The 20,928-nt window shown below is 39.5% G+C and overlaps 1 protein-coding gene across 1 annotated transcript in view; it reads left to right on the top strand.

The window, feature by feature from the left end:
- Nucleotides 1-17,243, top strand: part of cbl (Cbl proto-oncogene, E3 ubiquitin protein ligase) — a 32,795-nt gene extending 15,552 nt beyond the window's left edge. The window contains exons 3-16 of the mRNA XM_077208506.1: nucleotides 7,746-7,892; nucleotides 8,040-8,196; nucleotides 11,795-11,916; nucleotides 12,750-12,887; nucleotides 13,018-13,105; nucleotides 13,194-13,325; nucleotides 13,406-13,630; nucleotides 13,972-14,103; nucleotides 14,286-14,654; nucleotides 14,743-14,834; nucleotides 15,188-15,340; nucleotides 15,456-15,565; nucleotides 15,655-15,867; nucleotides 16,724-17,243. Coding sequence (XP_077064621.1) covers nucleotides 7,746-7,892; nucleotides 8,040-8,196; nucleotides 11,795-11,916; nucleotides 12,750-12,887; nucleotides 13,018-13,105; nucleotides 13,194-13,325; nucleotides 13,406-13,630; nucleotides 13,972-14,103; nucleotides 14,286-14,654; nucleotides 14,743-14,834; nucleotides 15,188-15,340; nucleotides 15,456-15,565; nucleotides 15,655-15,867; nucleotides 16,724-16,992 — 2,347 coding nt within the window. The 3' untranslated portion in view covers nucleotides 16,993-17,243. The remainder of the gene's footprint in view (nucleotides 1-7,745; nucleotides 7,893-8,039; nucleotides 8,197-11,794; nucleotides 11,917-12,749; nucleotides 12,888-13,017; nucleotides 13,106-13,193; nucleotides 13,326-13,405; nucleotides 13,631-13,971; nucleotides 14,104-14,285; nucleotides 14,655-14,742; nucleotides 14,835-15,187; nucleotides 15,341-15,455; nucleotides 15,566-15,654; nucleotides 15,868-16,723) is intronic.
- Nucleotides 17,244-20,928: the final 3,685 nt, after the last annotated feature.

The raw sequence follows: 20,928 nt of genomic DNA, 5'->3' as shown, positions 1-20,928 counted from the left end.
AATAAACAATGTTATAATTTGGAAAATTATTTAGAGATGGCGAAAGAAGACAAAACATTTTTGAAATTACTAGTTAGCCCATAATGAGAGATTTGATTATAGATTATGTACTTTGTTTGTTTTTAGTAGTTTATTACTTAGAGCAAAATATAAAAAATGGTTCATTCTTTTCTTAAGAGGGAAACCCTGCACCTCCAGTATGTGTTTTGTTTTTTTCTGTGTGCCATACATGTCTAAATGTAAACAACATTTTAAAAAAGAGCTCACATTATGGTGGTTTGAGTTAATTAAATTCTACACTTGTGTCTATGAATGAGAACATGGTTAAACTTTGGGTACAAAAATTAGTATTTTTGTGTAAAGTTTTTCAGAGGACACAGAGAAAATTGGAATGTGCGTAAAAACGAATTAAATAGTTTTAAGAAGTGTGTTATAGTATTGAGATCTGAATGAATGGTTTGGGAAATTGGGCCAAATAAATCTGTTGCAGTGTGTTGGCAATCAATAAAAACTGTTATCGTTCATTGTGTGGCGAGTTTCATTATTCTCAAGAGATTGCAGGGACCAAGTAACCCTGAAATTAATGGAGCTGAGCACTGAGCAGCCAATGATTAGGTTTTGTTTATAAATCGGTAAACGCGTTTGAACTTCCGTAAAAAATATTGTTTTGTCAGTTTTTCATGACTTTGTTCACACAGGGAGCACTTCGGATGGAAACACTGTTAACACGTCCGAGGATTGTATTGCAGCTCGAGTTACTACGTCCTGCATCTCGCTCCACACAGAGCCAAGCACGGTCGAGAGACGCGGTCGAGAGACGCACTCAAGCAGTGGGACGTTGTATTTATTTATGGCCTACTGAACACTGACGGATAATACAGCTCTCACACTCTTGCTATATTACTCTCCACTTACATTATACACTCCAGACGTAGCACACAACAGACATGCTTTCTCATCTCTTTCGCTTTCAAAGTCACAGTTCTCCTGTTTCATAGTCAAGGGTTTATGTTGAGCTGGCATTCAGGCTGTTCTTTAGGTCTTCCTCTGAATCACTGCTCTTTAAAGTGATAGATCAGCTGAAAATGACAGTTCTTCTATTATTTCTCACCTTCATATCATTCCAAACCTGTTTGACCCCCAACAGAGACATTCTTCAAAATATATCATGAAAATATGTATCGCACGTTTTTACAAAAGTATTAAGCAGCACAACTATTAAAGGGGGGGTGAAACACTCAGTTTCAGTCAATCTCATGTTAATCTTGTACCTATAGAGTAGTATTGCATCCTTTATATCTCCAAAAAGTCTTTAGTTTTATTATATTTATAAAAGAAAGATAGGCTGTACGGAGTCTTTCCGGAAAAAAACAAGCAGGTGTGGGCGGAGCTAAATCACGAGTGCGCGAAGCTTTTGCGTTGAGAGCGTCTGGAAGCTGTGACATCCCAAAACAAACCATGGCTAACAATCAGATTCAGCTATACATTTTTGATCCGAATCAGATCCCATGAGATGGGCAGTGAAATGGGGGGAAAACACATGGTCTCGAGAGTTTTTTTAAAGTAGAAATGATTTGAACTTGAGCGCAGTGTTTTAATAACACCATGTCATGCGCGAGTTTACAACATTTGTGTGTGTTTACTTGTGGTTTATGAGGACATGATTTGGTTTTACAATAAACAAACAGACACCTACAGTGGCCAGCTAAACAAATGTATTTAAACACACACACAATACATCGCATGCTCCATAGATACATTAACTATACGTGATCATGTTGTTTACTTGCTGTGCTTACACGCCGATAGTTAACAACACACAGACATTTGAAGCAGTTTTACCGCCTGCGGTTCCAACGCACGACCGTGAACCTTTATCGTTGGGAATGCTCCATCCTTAAGCATTAGACGATCTGCAAAAGCCGAGCACAGAGCTTTGATGGGCATACTGCTCTCGCTCTAGGCTACAGGTGTGCGCATGCCCTTCCGGGAGAAGTGCCCTTAGGACCCGTATAAGGAAATTCCGGCGCATCTGACGTCACACACGCCCATACTCGAAAAAAAACGTACCGAAACTTGTGACAAACCGGAATGAGTATTTGTGGCACAGAAATACTCCAAACGTACAACTTAATTTTTGAAACTTTGTCCATGTTTAGCATGGGAATCCAACTCTTTAACAGTGTAAAAAACTCACTATGCATGAAATAGCATTTCACCCCCCCCTTTAATATGAAATGATTCTTGAGCATCAAATCAGCATATTAGAATGATTTCTGAGTAATGTAATGGAGTAATGTTGCTGAAAATTCTGCTTTGCTGTGACAGGAATAAATTAACTTTTAAAATATATTCAAGTAGAAAAGTAATTTTAAAGCAGCAGTCCGTAACTTTTTGTATGTTCAAAATGTACAAAATTTATATAATGAGCGAGTACTTCCATTTACCAAACTGTGTTTTTGTCTTATCTTCAATCACTACGGTACACCTACAGTATTATAAGTGTTTATATTCTGACTATTTCAGACTGGTTCGGGTCAGCACCGCTGTGGATAGCCTGGTACCTGCGTGACTCGGCATAGACATAAACAGAGAAGAATCTCTGGCCACAATGTTCTTCCGCAAGACACATGCAGTTCTGTTTATCAACTGCTAGAGCAACAAAAGTTACGGACTACAGCTTTAAATTATAATAATATTTCACAAAATTACTGTTTACAGATCCCAAACTTTACATATTTACTCTGGTTTTGATTTTTGGGGAAGATGACATGTCACACAACCTGTCCGTGTTGGCTTCTGCTTCATTTGACTAGCTTCTACCAAGTGACAGATGAGGCCTTTTTAAGCCCATTTATTTTGCTATCACAGCTATGCATGATTATATGGTTACTGGTTAGTTAGTTTATTTGCCTTTTCAGAACAGACCTCACCTGACACACTGGATAAGAATAGATGTTGTCAGATCATTAAACAAAATTTTTTGTGCGAGGGTGTTGAATCTCAGGGCACCGTGTGTGTGGGTGGGTGTGTGCTTGCGTGTATGACTGCTGTCACCACCACTTCCTGACAGAGATCCGGTGTGAAGCCAGTTCTGGACAGTTAAATTTGTCTAGGGGTGGTTGCGTTGACAAGAAAACACAGAATCCATGATCTGTTCGAGTATTCTCATAAACACGGTGTTTAGACCTAAATAGTGTCCAGTTGCAGAGAACGTCTCTTCTTTAGACACCCTCAAGTCTGATATTTGAGGAAATCTTAAATGTTTTAGGGAAGTTGGCTGTTGAAATGTGCATTAGTTGAGCAATTGAAATCGTGTCATTTCGTGCAAACTAGCTCTGGTGTTTTTGTGTGTGTGGACAAATGAAGGCAGGCGCTAAAGAGAGACTGTAGGTGTGACTCCTCTGAACTGTAGACTCTTTGATAATCAGTCGTGGGCATGAGCGGACCGCTCTCACTTTCTCCAGTTGGCTTGGCTGTTTTATCATGGAAAACAGGAAACAGGAAGGGAGCAGCCAGCTGCAGGTCAAAGGTCAGGCCAAAAGAGGAGGAAAGCTGACAAAAGCATAGTATCTAGGCAGGGCTTGGCCTACAGCAACAGCAAGGAGAGGCCGGCCAACCGAGAGATTGGGGGGAGGAGCAGGCAGTCAATAAACGGCAATAATGAAGCACTATGCCTGTGCCTAAATTGAGAATTACGTTTTTTTTTTTTTTTGAGAGAGAGATCACGATTCTCCCACGATTCTGAACAGACGGCTAAGCAAAATAACATGTAATTTAACTGCAGATTCTGACAAAATGTTAATTGTTCCAGTTAGGGCGGCAACAACTAATCGATAAAATCGATTATAATCGATTATGAAAATCGTTGTCAACGAATGTCATTATCGATTAGTTGGTCTGCTTACGTCACGGGGAGCGTTTACTGGTACGCACACACACGCAAGGTCTCTCTCCCTCAGGCGCTCTGCCGAGCGCGCGCTACACGGTTTGGAACAGTCTCTTATGTCTCGCATGCGCGCTCTTGCTTGCGCGCTCTAGATTTCGGGAGTTTGAACTAATTCGCGGGCATCAGGGAGCCGCAATCAATATGCGGGAGACTCCCGGGACTTCCGGGATCTTGGGATGTCTGTATTTTGTCTCGAGCATCAGGTTGCGCAATCAGTTCGCTCGCAACGTAAGTGATGGATTAAAATAGCGCTACCGCAGAAATAGGTTAAATTAAAACGGTCTTTACAAAGCGAAGCACTAAATATAAAGGCAGTTAATAACAGCAGCAGTAAAATATTGTTTTTTAGTCACTGTACTCAGCGGTTTTCAGCGAATGCTTGTGCACTAATGCATAATTTCTCCTGTCCTTTACTCAAGCCTGTTAGCTTGCTGGGTAACGTTACCTCCATTCCGTTCTCTTTTTATAGCATTTGTCTACTAAGTTTTAATTGTTTTTCAAACGCGATCTACTGCGGCTCTACGTTCACACAATTGTTTTCAGTCTTTCTATATTTATTTAATCAATTTATCCTTATATTATTCTTTTATATATTATATATAATATATATTATATTCTTTATCCTTATATTCCTTATATATAATTAATTTTAAATAATAATTAAATGAATTATATATTTTAGATGTTTTTAGTTTGTTTTTAGTTCAGATATTCACATCTGAACAACATGTCTGTGTAAATTTGTTTTAACAAAAATTGTGTTAAAACATAATATGTTGGATATCATTTTTTTAACAATAATCATGTTTGTCAACTTGCCATCAGCAATTATCATTAAAAACAATGCAAATATTGATATTAGTAAAACTCAATGTGTGGCTTTTGCACTTTTTAAAGTACACTTTTACACATAAATACCCTGATTTACGGTTTTATTTAGTTATATTAAAAAAAAAATTTATTTAATTTCTATCCGATTAATCGAAAAAATAATCATCCGATTAATCGATTATCAAAATAATCGTTAGTTGCAGCCCTAGTTCCAGTCTATTTAAACATTTAATGAATTAAAACAAAACGTTTTAATCTATTTGAATGAATGATTCGATGACTCGCTCATAAAGACTTCACTCGTTCCATTACTGGATGAATCAGCGTTTTTGAACGAATCTCGAATGAATGATTTAATGATGCGTACATTTAAGTCACTGTTGTCGCCACCTGCTGGTGTAATGATGTAATTGATAGTCGTTAATCGAAGCGTCAAGTTGCGTGCAAAAGATCGCTACCGTAGGCATCATTGTTTATATCCGAAATGTAAACTTTTATTAATTTGAATTATTGTAACAAAAATCATACTGCATGGTTGAAAGCCTTTTTGTGAAGCTGATTCATACCTAAACATGTCAACCGCTCTCTCTGGCTCAGCGGCAGCATGAACACAGATCTGAATGCTCGCTGTGATCGTATTTGTCAAAGGTTTACTAGACATCGCCGAGATCGTGTGGGTGTTTGAATCGAGATTGCTATCTTTTAACAATTAATCATTAGAAATTTCATTCATTGTGATTGTTTGGGAGCATTTTATTTATTGTTCTGAAGAATGACGCCTCTGACTGAGTGCTGCTAACAAACACAGTGCTCCTCAGCACGACAGCTTCAGTGAGTGATTGAGTGGGTCCTGCTGCATGAGCTTTGTCTTTCTGTGCCCTAGTTAGTTTGAATCTCCTAACGAAAGCCTCTCCTCTCCCTCATGGTTTCAAAGATGCACATTCGCAAACACTTTAAAGTGCCGGTCTTTATAACACCAAAGGCCTGCAGCTTTACAGCACAAATACCATTGCTAAACTTCTCTTACTGTATATGTCCTCGTGGAGTGAGTAAGCATGGCACAGCTGGCTTAACCAGAAGGAACATTGGCACCCTTTTGCCACAAACAACAACTGTTCCCAGAGCCATAGATAAAGGAGTATGTAAGCCCAGGCTGTGAGGACAGTGGGATTTCAAAATGTTGGATGGCATGTACTTCTTTGGTAACACTTTATTTTAAGATGACATGTATTATACTATGTATAATACAAGTAAATAACCATAAACCTAACCGTGACTCTATAATAAGTACATGTAGTTAATTAATAATACTCAGTTTTAGGGTTGTCACCATACCATAAAAATGTCTTGTGATACTATACCAGCTGAAATATCATGATACCATGCAGTATTGTGTTAATCTATGATTGAAATCTACAAAATGAACCAAACATGAAAAATGAACTTGAACAAAATTAACTTTCATGAATACATGGATGTAAATGAAAAGGGACCAGATTTTCCTCAGAATACTTCACTAATTAGAATGAACAACTGGCTATTGTTACCAATCAAATTAAATCAGTGTAAACAAAATTCATCACAATATGATTAATAAGAACCGAATGTTGATGAATGGAATTACATTCTTCTAAATCGTCTTCGCAAAGATTTTTCTAGATACAAACTATTATAAATGTTCCAGAAGTGCTCAAATGAGCAACAGAAAAAATGTGAGAATACATTCTTATGTAACTATTATGATGTCGATTAAGTAACGCCTGAACTGCTATTTTTAATTATGTATCATAATTTCAGACCCTTTCTCCCAATAAACTGCTTTGTGAACAACGACGTGCAATTGCAACTTATCTCATTCTAGCATCGGGTAACACTCAATAAGGCACTAATTATACACAGCATTTACTACCCAGGGCACAGCAGCAAGGCAACGGCACTCAAATAAACCTCTTTTGTAATGTTTTTGCAGGCATGCGTGTTCAAATTAACGTTTTAAATAGAAACGTTACTACCGGTAGTACCTGCTCCACCTACAACATTCCTTAAGGTACTACTGTATTGATGATACTACCGTTTAAAAAAAATACAATGGCATCACCAGTATTTTGAAGTTTTAGTATCGCGATACTACCGTAGCAGCGGTATACCGTGCAACCCTTTTCAGTAGTAAGTGAATGTATGTCACCTTAAAATAAAGTGTAACCACTTCTTTTAGTTTAACGTGTAGCAAAAATGTATGCATTTTAATGCATAATTGATTTATTTGTTTTATTTTTATTAATAATAATGGTTATCTTGCACACACCTATTTTTCTCTTTTGCTTACAGTCATTTCTTGTAGTTTACACTCCATTTTTGCAGTTTTGTAACACCCCTTTTTTCTCACTCGGTCTCACTCTCTTTTTTCTCATAGTCCAAGTAAAGATTGAGTTTTTGGAGGCAGCTGTGGCACTGCCACACTCAGACTCTCTCTTGTGCATGTCAATTCCCTAGGCTGGAGAGCTTGTACAATCCCCCACTGTGCTGCCCTGTAAATCATGGCTTTCTTTCCACTTCCTCCCCCTGCCGTGTAGCGCGACCCTCCATGCTCTCGCCTGCCTGCCTTGGGCTTATGTGCCCAGAGTCGGTGGAATCAGAAAAATGCAGCAGGCATTCAGAGCGTCCACCTCAGTCCCTGATACTCCCTCACTATGCCTGCTGGCCACAGAAATGCCAGACTCCAGAATCTGCTGATGTTTACATGTTTCTGTGCTGATTTGGGGAAAATGACCTCTATTATTGCTTTTGATAAGATCCAGATATTTCCTGTTAAGATTTGCCACGGTTGATCAAATATCGTGACCCCTTAATCATTATTGAATTACTAAGGCTGTTTTTTATTTTAGTTTTATTATTATTTTTTTTTTTAGATGATCAATTATTAAACCTCTCAATGAAATTAACTGTTCTCTTTCCTCTTTTTCAGACGGAACCTGACGAAATTGTCGCTGATATTCAGTCACATGCTCGCGGAGCTCAAAGCCATCTTTCCCAACGGCCTGTTTCAAGGGGATAACTTCAGAATCACCAAAGCGGACGCTGCAGAGTTCTGGAGAAGATCCTTCGGGGACAAGTGAGAAGCTTAATGTGCTCTTTGTTCTCGTAAAATATTAACACGCCATGTTCCATGAAAACACAAAGGAATATGGACTTTGACAGTCTTTAGGAAAGCAAAAAAGTCTGATTCTGGTAACATAACCTACATTTCTTTGAATTTCAGGACCATCGTGCCTTGGAAAGTGTTCCGGCAGGCCCTGCATGAGTTTCACCCCATCAGCTCGGGACTGGAGGCCATGGCGCTTAAATCTACCATTGACCTCACCTGCAACGATTACATCTCCGTCTTTGAGTTTGACATCTTCACCAGGCTTTTCCAGGTGCGCCGTTCAATCACTTCATCACTTCCTCCAAGCACAAACTTGCTCCATTGTCCCTGAGCTCTATGTAGAGGAAGGTCTGACAATGACTATTGTTGTGGCCATGTGCTGTGGGTGTGGAGGCGCTGTTTGAGTGTGCGTGTCAGTGCTGAAGCTTCAGTTCTCATGGCTGAAAGCCAGCCTGAATGGAGGCCTCTTATCGCCTTTTGTAGCTCAAACAGGCTTGTCTGCACTCATCCGAGCACACAATTTCCTGAGAGTAGGGGCGAAAGACAATTTGAAAGTGCCTCATCTTTAGAAGAGAGATCTGTTTGACCTATTTTAATGACAACTTCTGCTAACCTCTGGGGTTTTTTGCTCTAATTATATACCCAATGAGAGCAACAATGCAGAACAGAGATGTTTGAGGTTTTTCTGTTTTTTTACTTGATTTAATACTTTTTATACTGGCACCACATAATTAGTGGTGCTTGCTTGGACAAAATCGCGATTACTATTTCTCATACTTTGGGTTGGGGTTTGTTCAAATGTTTAAATAAATGGATTGATAGATGATACGCTAGATTGACATCTATGTATGAACTACCATTCAAAAGTCCGGGGTCTGTAAGATTTTTAACATTTTTCTATTTTAAAATTTGCATCGCATTTGTTTGAGTGAAATACAGTAAAAACAGCAATATTGTTGTTTTCTATTTAAATATGTATTTAAAATGTAATCTATTCCTGCGATGGAGAAACTGAATTTTCAGCAGCCATTAGTCTTCAGTGTTACATGATCCTTCAGAAATCATTCTAATATGCTGATTTGAAAAAAAAAGTCTTATTATTATCAATGTTAAAAACAGGGTTTTTCAGCATTCTCAGAAAATCCTTTATTTGAAATCTTATATAACATTAATTTACAAATTTCACTTTTGATCAATTTTATGCAGCCTTGCTAAATAAAAAGATTTAATTTCTTTAAAAAAAAATCTTACTGACCCCAAACTTTGAATGTTAGTGTCCCGAAACAAATGCATTGCAATGCCCTGCCACCATCCGCAACATCCTGATGACAAATTTTGCCTTTGTCTTCAGAAAATGTAAAAATCTAGTCATGTTGATTTTTCCATGGAACCGTGGACTATTATGATTTATAATAGGAATCTATAATATAGCAGCTGTTGAATGCTTCATCTGACGGCTGCTTGGCAGCACAGTGCTGTCTGTGTAATGAGCTCATTATTCAGAGTGCTCCAGCACAGACATCACAGCGGTTCAGGGCTTTCTCATCCTCTCTCTCTTCAACAGGCAATAATCACATCTATCCTTTAATTACCCTCCCTTACTTCACTTCAGAGCTAATTTGAGGAAAAGGGGGGGTCAAGATCATTTTTATGGCTGATGCAGCCATAATCAGATATGGCCTTTTTGAAACATTCAATAACCGAGCTAACATTGACAGCACATCATAATTCAAGTCGGTATTTTGGTCTGTTAGAGAGTTTAAACCGGCTGTGGCATGGCTGGTCCTGTGCCCGTTTCAGTTGCAGCGTACAGCGCTTGTGCTGCATCGTACCTCTGCTTCATGCAACCAGCCCATAAGCCAGAAATAGACTGGCTGTTTACAGAGAGCCCTCAAAGCTCTTTGACGAAGCTCCACGTTGCAAGGTCGCGCTTCTCATCAGCATCTGAATGAACCCACCCTGCTGGACAGCCAGTCACAGGCTTTTTTATTCCTTCAGTTCAACAGCCTTTTGGCTCTGAGTTCCTGTTTCGACTACTTTCAGAGGTAGTTGAAAACTCATTCGACTGGATTGCTTTCGCAGTGTAAATGAAGACCCAAGTTTGTTTTGAAGACGAAAAACGTACCAAGCATTTGCTTAATTACATAATTAATTAGCATCTGTCAGAGCAGAAACGAAAGCTGATGCTCTCCGTATGTTTTTCCTTCGTCTCCGGGCACGTTCATACGTAAATTGTGCAAGCTTAATTTGTCCATTAGATTGAAAGAAAAACCTTACATTTACTGGCCCATAGACCCTCCCCTCAAAGAAATCAGGACAGAATTGGTTGTAAGTGGACAAAAGAGACGTTTTGAAACACCAGATGTAAACGGGTATGCGTCTAACCTTTTCTACTTGTGATCCGATCGACCAAAACCCATCTTAATACCAGGTGTAAACAGGGCCTGAGTGGACAGATACCTCAGAATGAAAACCGGTTTTGTTTGGTGTTTGCTCAGCGTACACAAGCATGATTAGGCATCTCAGGTTATGGTAGTAAATACTGAAGATCTTTAATAATGATAATATGTAATCTGAGAAGCGGAAAGTTGTCCACATAATTAGTGGATTAGTAACTATGTGGATTGGTTGACCCATATTTGCTCTGCAACTACTTAATGTAAGTGTCTGGGGGTGTTTCAGGTGATGCATAAGGTATTTTGAAAATGTGTGAATGCAGTCGCTCTGAGGTGTCTGAGACCACTTTTCCACAGAAACCGTGATGAGACATAAGCCACTACATAACATGGTGGATCATGGTCTTTTAGTCTTACTGTTCAGTTTTAGCTTAAGTCATTGAATTCAACATATTTACAGCATATTTTAAATCCATCGTAGTCATTATGATATTTGTAGATAGTTTTATTCCAAACAATCAGTAAAAATAAAGTGGCTTGACTAGCCCTGCAGCTCAACCGAAACCAAAGTGGGGTATCCGTCGACAGAATGCATACTGCATCACACACTTCAAATGTAGACGACAGTCCGTCTGTGTCCCAAACTTTCAGTTGGAGCTCTGAAAAATACTTTCAAAGCTCATAAAATTACTTTCAAAGAGAAAATGAACACGGGTCCCATTTTTATAGATCGGAAAGTGAGTTTTTGCTCTGATATCTTTAGACAGAGAAATTTGCATGCGTAAGCCGTGGGCAAGCTGTCGATCGGTTTCAGCGCACTCAATTTAAAAAAAAAAAGGACCTTGTCTGTATTCTCAGAAGGGTTTGTCAGTCAGAGGAAGTACCAGTTTTGTTGCCATGAACACGAATGAAGTTCCTTTAAAATATTTAAAATACTGTCTCACTGAACTAAAATATTATCACCTGCTCTCTTGATGGAATATATGTAGACCATTCGTCTCTATTGATAAACTGTGACTGATTGTAATTTGCAACAGTCCTGTGGTTTTGGATGAACTTACGCAAAGGAAGGAAGACTGATGTGCGTTTTAAATTTGTCAGTATGTGTCACTGCACATTTTTATCTCAGTTGTGAAATGTGACTTCACATCGGCATCTAAAGTGACTGACATTAAGTGATGTTTATATACAGCGATCTTAGTCAATTTAGTTTTCTGGTGTCAGTGGCATACATAGTGACTCACTACACCATCCCCAAAATGCTCTATCTCTCTATGACTCTGGTCATCCTTTAAATGGATATTAGAGGTCATCTCAAAAAAGACTAGACTTTAAGAAGTATAAAAAATATAAGCGTATATATGCTGTCCGTTATTTACATGCCATTAAATTCACAGTGTGAAAAAAAAACTAAAAGTGTCAAGAAAAAAAAACTAACTGTATCTTCTCTCTTTTTTTTTTTTTGTAATGTAGCCATGGTCGTCACTGTTAAGAAACTGGAACAGCCTGGCAGTGACTCATCCAGGGTACATGGCCTTTCTTACCTATGATGAAGTTAAAGCTCGTCTGCAAAAATTCATCCACAAGCCTGGCAGGTAATGCACACACCGTCCGCACCCCTCTTCCATGCACACGTCACTGTTAAAGGGGTAGTTCACACACACACAAAAAATCTTTCTAGTCATTTAGATAATGATTCCTGTCATTCCAAACCAGTATTACCTTTTTCTTCAAAACTACACAAAAAGATGATTATTTTCTTATCCTTTTTTTTACATTGCTTTATCTTTGTTATTATTTTATTTTAACTTCTTATTTTTTATATATATTTCCCCACAGTGTTAACATCAGCAGTATCACATGGCAAAACATATATATTTAAAATATATTTTTTATTAATCAAGTCAAATGGGTGCAGTTGTGGCCTGAATGAACAGAGCTCTCTTCCAATCTCATTACTCACAACTCTCCGGTGTGTTCACGGCGTGTGTGTGCACTTGGATGGGTGAAATGCAGAGCACAAATTCCTAGTATTGGAAATCATGGGTTTGGAACAACAAGATGGGAATGATGGCAGAATAAAACATTTTGGGTGAACTATCCATTTTTGGGCTCCAGCCATTAAGTGTTTTTCATTCAAACGTGCTCGTGGCGTCGGTAGTGTCACAACAGCATTATCTGTAACTCTTACACAAACAGTGACAGGAGTTGCATCCACCGTTAGTCGCTTGAATCCCCCCTCTCAGTGGACCGAAGGACAGCGTGGTACCTCCCATCAATAGATGTATTGTAAAAGTACCATGATGTCACAAGCACTCTCGTTGCAAAGAAAAGCAATCATATGACCAACACTAATGCACTGTCCTGTTTCTTTTAACTCATGTCGTAAGTTTCTGTTAAAACGGTTACGTTTTACCCTTGGTTACAGCTATATCTTCAGGCTGAGCTGTACGCGGCTCGGCCAGTGGGCTATCGGTTACGTCACAGCTGATGGAAACATCTTGCAGACCATTCCTCATAACAAACCCCTCTTCCAGGCCCTCATCGATGGCTTTAGGGAAGGATTGTAAGTCAAAACACCGGCTCAGTCTAAAACTCAGCACTGAGATCATCCATTCACACATTTAGATGCGTAATGAAGCTTTAAATGTTACACTTAATCTCTCAGATCTTACAGACTGTTTATTCCTATTTAGCTACCTTTTCCCAGATGGCCGCACTCAGAACCCAGACCTCACAGGGCTTTGTGAGCCCTCGCCTCAAGACCATATCAAAGTCACACAGGTCTGTTTTTGTTTTCATTCCATCAGTCAGCCACCTAAATCTTGAATCTTGATTAATTTGGATAATACCCATCATTCATCTCCTACAGGAGCAATATGAACTCTACTGTGAGATGGGCTCCACCTTCCAGCTGTGTAAGATCTGTGCTGAGAATGACAAGGATGTGAAGATCGAGCCCTGTGGCCACCTCATGTGCACTTCCTGTCTCACAGCCTGGCAGGTAAAGCTGAAGACCCTACAGCCACCCATCTGTTTAGACACATTCATGTTTTCTTAATTCTCGGTTCTTTTCTCTCATAGGAATCAGAAGGACAGGGTTGCCCGTTCTGTCGCTGTGAAATTAAGGGCACAGAGCCCATCGTTGTTGACCCCTTTGATCCCAAGGACCCCAATAGCGGAGGCTCCTACGGGGGCTGCAGGGGCATGTTTGGAGCCGAGGGAGCCCCTTCGCCCAGCTACGACGATGACGATGATGATCGTTTGGAGGATTCTCCTTTCATGATTAGCAAGCTGGTTGGTTCTAAAGTGAGAATAACTTTCTCTTAATGATATTATGGACCATTCAGCTATGCTAAACCTGTAAAAAGATGTCACCTTCTACACCTTAACCTGTTGTTCAGTGAACAGAACTGAATTAGCTGCACCTGCTTCAGTAAATATATATATATATATATTTGAATGTGTTTAATGCTCCTATTTTGAAGTTTAGTATAGGAATTCCCACAAATCCAAACCAAATAACTTTTCCTGCAGACACTTCACTATTCCTCAGCCACAGATTGCTGTAACTGCTCTTAAATGATGGCTGGAGAATTTAGCATCAGTAGTCCGTATAGATGTATGTTGAATGCTTTGGCTTGTTTCAGGTGGAGAGGCCGCCCTCACCGCTGTCAGTCGCCCCTCAGGCCGTCGTTCCCCCAGTTCCTCCTCGGCTGGATCTGTTTCCTCTCAGACCCACCAACCCTCCTGGGGCCTCTAGTCCAGGGGCCACATCCAAGGTAAATGCACTGCATGGAATGTTTCACCAAGTTTTTTTACCCTCAGTACCTTATTTTGGAGTGTATTAAGCATTTTTTTAAAACACTTCAGAAGGATCTTTTAGAGTTAGGAGTGGCAGAACACTGCCGGATGTTCAGGTGGTATTGCAGCTTTGATATCTAGTTAATCATTCACAATCCAGGCCCCATCCCATCACAAGGACAAGCCATTACCACTGCCCCCGGCTCTAAGGGACCTGCCGCCACCTCCTCCCCCAGACCGACCCCACCCTACCGGCTCTGACAACCGACTCCCTAGACGCCCTCTCCCCAGTACACCCGGAGAACCTCCTCGCGACAAACTGCCTCCTGCCCCTCCTAACCGCAACATGCCGGACTGGAACTCCCGGCCCGTACCCAAAGCCCCATCACAGCCACCAGCAAGCGGAGAGTCTCGCGGATCTCGAGAACTCTCTAACAGACACTCTCTGCCTCTCCAACTTCCTTCCACGCTCGACGCAAGAACAGAAGGCTCACGAAACAATGGTCCCCCCAGTCTTGACCACCAACTGGTGAGGACACACAACCCATATTTACACCATGACATAAGCCCGATTTTTTTATTTATATATATATAACCTTTATGTGCTCAATGTGCAGAGTTTTGTATCATCCATTTCTGGGTCGGAGTACGACAACCCGAAAGTAAAGCCATCTGCTTCAGCTAATGCCATCTATTCCTTGGCAATCAGGTAGGTGCCACAAACCCAACATAAAATCTAGGGCTGCATCAAATATATTGAAATAAAACCGAAATCATAATATGGTTAATGCGAATTAAGTTAAGTCAATCTCTTAGTGCAATTTAGTTCAATAAAAAATAAACCGCTGCTGGTATTGTTATTTTCGCATTAAATGCCCAATTTTATTTTACTGTTGTATAATTGCTATGTATTATTCTGTTAATGTTTTTTAATCACAATAAAAACATTATTTTATAGTTGTATTGAATGGGTCAAAAGCTGTAGGGATGTCTGCACTATAAACCTGTTAGAAAAAGCGAGCAGTCACATGTATGTGTTGACTCTTCGTCCTGTGCTGACAGGCCTCTTCCAGCAGTTAAGTCGCAGACAGGGGAGGAGAACGATGAGAACGATGAGGAGTCGGAGTACATGACTCCATCTTCTCGACCAGTGCTGCTCTCTGCTGCAGGGGAGGCTGTGCCCAGACCACCTCCTCCACTTTCTCTCAGTCCCAGGTAAAGTTCATTCACCAGCCATGGAGGTGCAGAGCACCAAAAGAGACACTCTGAATAGACTCACAAGCACATTTACAATCTCTGTCAGTGTACTAAAACTTAGCGTTTACTCTAGAAGTTTGCTCAATGATTTGGAGTCAGAAAGCCCACAGATGTATGAAGCCATGTACAATATCCAAGCCCAGGCCCTCACCACCTCTGGACCACAACAGGCCAGAGACTCAGGTATCTTGATCTGTGCAGATCTTCATCTTCATACTGACAGTCTGCCAGTATATTCTGCCATGTGATATACTGTGTCTGTCCTTGTTCAGATTACTCTGAATTGCCTCCTTTGACCTGCTCTAATGGCCTGAGGGATCATGTTGGTGCATGTGGTGAGGAGGAGGAGGAGGAGGAGAACAGTTATGACTACCCCAAACCCCATCTACCTGCCAACCTAGCCCGACGCACGCTTTCAGATGTTAACCCCACATCCTCAGCCTTCAGCCGCCTTTCCATAGACAGCGAGCTTGGTGCAACCGCTAGTAAGTTGCGTGTGTGTGTGTGATTTATGAGGACACGTCCTATGTCCTCGTGAACCAAATGGCTTAAAAAACAAACAGTGATACTAAACGATGATTTATTTGAAATTCAAAAAATGTCAAAAGTTTTCTGTGATGGGTAGGTTTAGGGTTAGGTGACAGAATATACAGTTTGTACAGTATAAAATCCAAATCACCCATGGAGAGTCCCCATAAACCACATGTATGTGTGTGTGTGTTATTTTAAATAATATTATGAACGTATTAATGTTTTGAATAATATTTTTATATCTTAATTTAATTTTAGATCTTAGTTTAATTTTCGGGGGGGTTTTTGTGTGCGTGTTACTAAATTTTTAATAGTTTTTGGTTTAAAAAATATCTCTAAGTGGTTATCTTTTTGTTCCCTTTTTTTTCTTTTCTTCAATTAATTATTTTAGTAGTACTTATTTAATTTGTGTCTTTATATTTTCAAGTTATTTATATTCCTCTAATATTATTTTTATTTTATCCAACTCATCCATTTCCATTTTCTTTTATATGTTGGCATAATTTGTTTTTGTCTACAAAACCGCTTCATGCATTTAAGCATGAAAAGGTTTTTTAGATCATGAAAAAAGTCATCAGTCAACTGTCCAATCTTTTGGATTATTGTGTTATATTGTAAAGTTTAAATATATTTACAGAGTAAATATACTACTGTATAATTTCCATTTTACACCAATATTTATTTTAGATTTCAGCCCCATGAGAGTGTCATGGTTTGCTTATTTTAGAACAACAACTGCAATGTGACCATTATCTCAGACTTCAGTGTGTAAATATAGAGTCAATGTTTGTTGTGAATTGTCTTTGGCAGTCATGGACCCCTCTGAAGCCCCCGAGCGGCCTCCCAAGCCTCTCCCCCGCCGCATCAACTCGGATCGCAGACCCAGCCCGGTTCCCCCCGGAGCGAGTCCAGTGCCCAGCCAGCAGATCAGCAGTGAGATCGAGCACCTCTTGAGCCAGGGCTACTCCCATCAGGACATCCAAAAAGCCCTTATGATTGCACAGAACAATATCGAGATGGCCAAGAACATCCTGAGGGAGTTTGTGTCCATCCCTTCTACTGCACATATCTTAACATAGCGAAACTTCTCTGAGCACCCAGTCTCGGCCCGGCCACACTCATCTCGCATTCATCTCGGACTCCAGAAGAGACGAGCGCGTACTGGCGCTCTAGCTCTTGTGACCACGAGAGCCCCTTTCTCCGTAACACTTCTCGGATTCTCTGTCCTGCTTTGTGCGTGCGGAAGAGCGAGGAGTTCTTTGCAACAGCTTCTTCAGCCTGACGGCAACGCATGTCCTCTGAGGACAAAAACAAACAAAAAAGACAAAAACATGTATGTGTTTATGTATGATTTAATATATAAATCAGAATATTGAGTATAGTTAATATATACACATGTATGTTGGAGAGGGTCAGGGTTAGCTGCAGAGATCAGGGCGTGTGAAGTATTAGGCCTCGGAGTTCGGATAGCTCAAGGGAGTTCAGTTAAACAGTGGACTGGTGTGGAAAAATGGCCTTTACTTGTGTTGCTTCGGTACATTCTGTTTTTGAGTGTGTAATTTTCATTTTCCGTCTGTCTAGTAGCATGCCGTACGTGTCGGTCTCCACAGCGCAGCCGCCCGTTTCAGAGATACCGGTCAGCCCAAAGCAACCCGTTCTCCGCCTGACCTTGACCTCCAGGGTACTGTGTGAACAATTTTTTTATTTCATTTTTTTAAGCGCGTGGTGGCGGCTGGCATCGGAAATGGGCTCTCCGTCAGCCTTGATACATCTGTGTAGCATTACTGTAACTGTACTGTACCATGAATTACACTTCCCAAATGTTTAAGGACAGCCAGTCCTTCAGATTCCCAGTAGGAACATGCTGATGAAGGGTACACGCATCGGATGTCAGGGGACATGTAACCAAATTGCTCTAATCTGAATGTGTCATTAATATGGTGGTCTCCAACAGACTTTTGTGAAGTAGTGTGTTTACTAAAGATAGTGTTCTCTAACAGATTAAGGCGCGACAGGTTGGACACAAAGTGAAACTGCTTAGTAATAAAAAATATATATATAAGTATTTGTTTATAAAGGTCCAAGGCCTGGCCAAGTTTCTGTATTCGGTGGGGACTAAAATCACTCTTGGGGAGGTTCGGACTTGTGTATGAAGCTGTTCATCTTAGAAACCATTTCATTTGATCACCTTAATATATTGTTATTATTAATGTTGTTATTATTAATATTATTATTATTTGATTTATTGTTATTAATACAGAAGTGCTTTACTGCTGCTATTATTGTTAGTGCTAAACAATTAAGCCTTAAATGTACATTTGTGAATACTGTGTTTAACCCATTTTAAAGTGACAGTATCGGTCCTGTGTAATTTGGTAATGTAGCATACTTGAAATCAGAAGCAAGGTGTGAGCCCTGCTGTTTAGTTTTTTCCGGTCTGTGTGTGTGTTTGTGTGCATATGGGACGTCTGTTTTCATCCAGGTACGTTGTGTTTAGCTTGAAATACATGTATTTTTGTTTATCGAAGTGATGATGTGTGGCACAGGGCTAATCGCAGAAGGCCTTATTTATGTTCTTTCCTTGTCCTACGAGGCTGTGGTGTTTACCCTGTCGGCGATCTTACAGTGGTAGCCCTGTTCAAGCCATGATCGCAGTTCCCATAGTCCGCCTGCTGTTCGGGAGAAGGTTCTTCCCAATCTCCCTTTGTACTCAGGAATATAGTATATTTCAACGAAATCTACATTAGTGACTCCGTACTTTAAACCAGTGCAAGTCTGTCTCGTAATCAGGGTCAAAACAATTGTAGACTACTTTAAAGTCACTCTCAATGACATCAGCAGCATTTTCTCACCCTCATGTTTTTCAAACCTGTTGTTTTTCCTCTGTGGCTGGTTTTTGTCCATACAATAAAAGTCAATGGGGTCTAAAACAAAATTGGTCCCCATTGTTTTTCATTGTATGGACGAAAAAACACTGAGACATTCTTAAAAATTTCTTATGTTCCATAGAAGAAAGTCATACAGGTTTGGAATGACATGAGGCTGAGTAAATGATGCAGTTTTAATTTTTGGGTGAATCATCCCTTTCATTTGTCAAGTTATTACACCAGCACATTTGAATGCATTAGTAATCCGTTAAAGTGAGTCTGAGTCTCTCATGTGGGACTCAATTTCATGATTGATGTCACCGACATCAAAACTGGCCCAGTTTATTCCCTACTAGCCCCTAGTGTTCTTAAGTGTTGCACTGGGATTGCAGGTACTTCCACGTCTCAGTCTTGTAGGTACACACACAACCTTGAGAGCTTATGGTCAGGCGAGCTGTTTATTTTACGTTGTAGGATGATAACTCTTGGTATGTAGTTTCTGTTGCCTTGAAGCATATGATGGTTTAATACTGAATTCTTTTATTTTTATTTTTTTTACTGCAACATATGAAGTCTAGAGATGAGATACACTTTTTTTTTATATAAATCATTTCATTTTACTGTACTACTATTTCTTGATATTGATGTGTGATGGACGTGTGTGAGTTTGTGTGTACAATATTTGGCACAGTGTACCAATTTGTGCTATGATACTGTCACTTTAAAAGCAAGCGTGTAAAGTTACTTATACATAGAATACGTGGAAATGGCAATGTTTTATTTCGTTTTGCATTCCTGTACATGTCAGAATTTTATTTTTGTTTACTGATGTGAATATTACTGTGAGCAGTGCCATATGTTTAGATATGTCTGTAATTTTGTTCTGCTACCCAGAAAAAGGCCTTGTTAAAGTGTAAAGAGTGAATGAAATCCCTCGTGAATTTTTGGAAAACGTTTCCATTGTCACTTCTTTGGCTTGGTCAGTGACATCATAGTGAATATCTGTCTGTTTACTAGAATGTCTCTAATCAGACCACAAGAGGGAGCTCTCTCCTCATTTTGCCATAACTTGCCTGAGTATTTCAGGGTTTCTTTCTTTTGTGCTAATTCTCATATCACTTTGGAAGTATGCACAGCGCTATACTGTTAATTAAAACAATAGAACAAATGTTATGTTCACCTGTTTGTTTTTTCAGTAAAACATGGCACAGATCTCTCACTATCTTATTTGCCTTGCAAAAATTTGTGAACCACATTATGATTGAAGATCAAATATTAAAGGGATAGTTAACCCAAAAATGAAAATGTTTTCATCATTTACTCACCCTCATGTTGTTCCAAACCTGTATGAGTTTCTTCTGTTGAACACAAAATAAAATAATTTGAAGAATGTTGATAAACCAGACAGTTGACGGTAGCCATTGGCTTCTATAGTATTTTTTTTTTCCTACAATGGAAGTCAATGGCTACCGTTAACTGTCTGGTTACTGACATTCTTTGAAATATCATCTTTTGTGTTCAACAGAAGAAAGAAACTCATACAGGTTTGGAACAACATGAGGCTGAGTAAATTATGACAAAATTTTCAGTTTTGGCTGCACTATTACTTTAATAAGAATTGTTTTTTGGACCAAATATTAAACGTTTTGATCAATGTTTTGTCACCGTTAAGTGAATATAGAGAGGGGTGGATGTATAAAAAATAATTTCAGCACTTAGGTTTGGTACTAACTTTTGATGTGAATAACTGGCAGTATTAAGTATTCCTGACATTTAATTTTGTTTCAATATTTTTTTAATAATTGATATTATTGATTTTCCCTGTGTCTCCCAATTGCAATTTCCATATGGTTGGTCTATATCACTTTAAGAATTTGGCAATTTTTCGTTAATGACATGCTCCAGTCCTGTGTATATTGTTTTACTATGGATACACTGAGCTGTAAATATTTAACATAAACGGGTATAAAGAGCTTAACTTATGGTTTTCATCATACTTTTAAAGTGAACATTTTCAAGGCATATAGAACAGCTCCCAGACTGCAACATAGTGTTGTGAAATCCACACGTACCGGCTCTGGGCAACACTATGTTGCAGTCTGGGCTGATTTGGATTAACAAAAATAAATAGGCCAAACGGTGACAAAA

The sequence above is a fragment of the Siphateles boraxobius genome, unplaced genomic scaffold, assembly GCF_051911475.1.
Source record: "Siphateles boraxobius isolate OS27281-9 unplaced genomic scaffold, OSU_SipBor_1 6, whole genome shotgun sequence".
In the NCBI taxonomy this organism is placed as follows: domain Eukaryota; kingdom Metazoa; phylum Chordata; class Actinopteri; order Cypriniformes; family Leuciscidae; genus Siphateles; species Siphateles boraxobius.
Note: the sequence above shows the minus strand (reverse complement) of the source record. Positions and strands in the feature narration are given on the sequence as shown.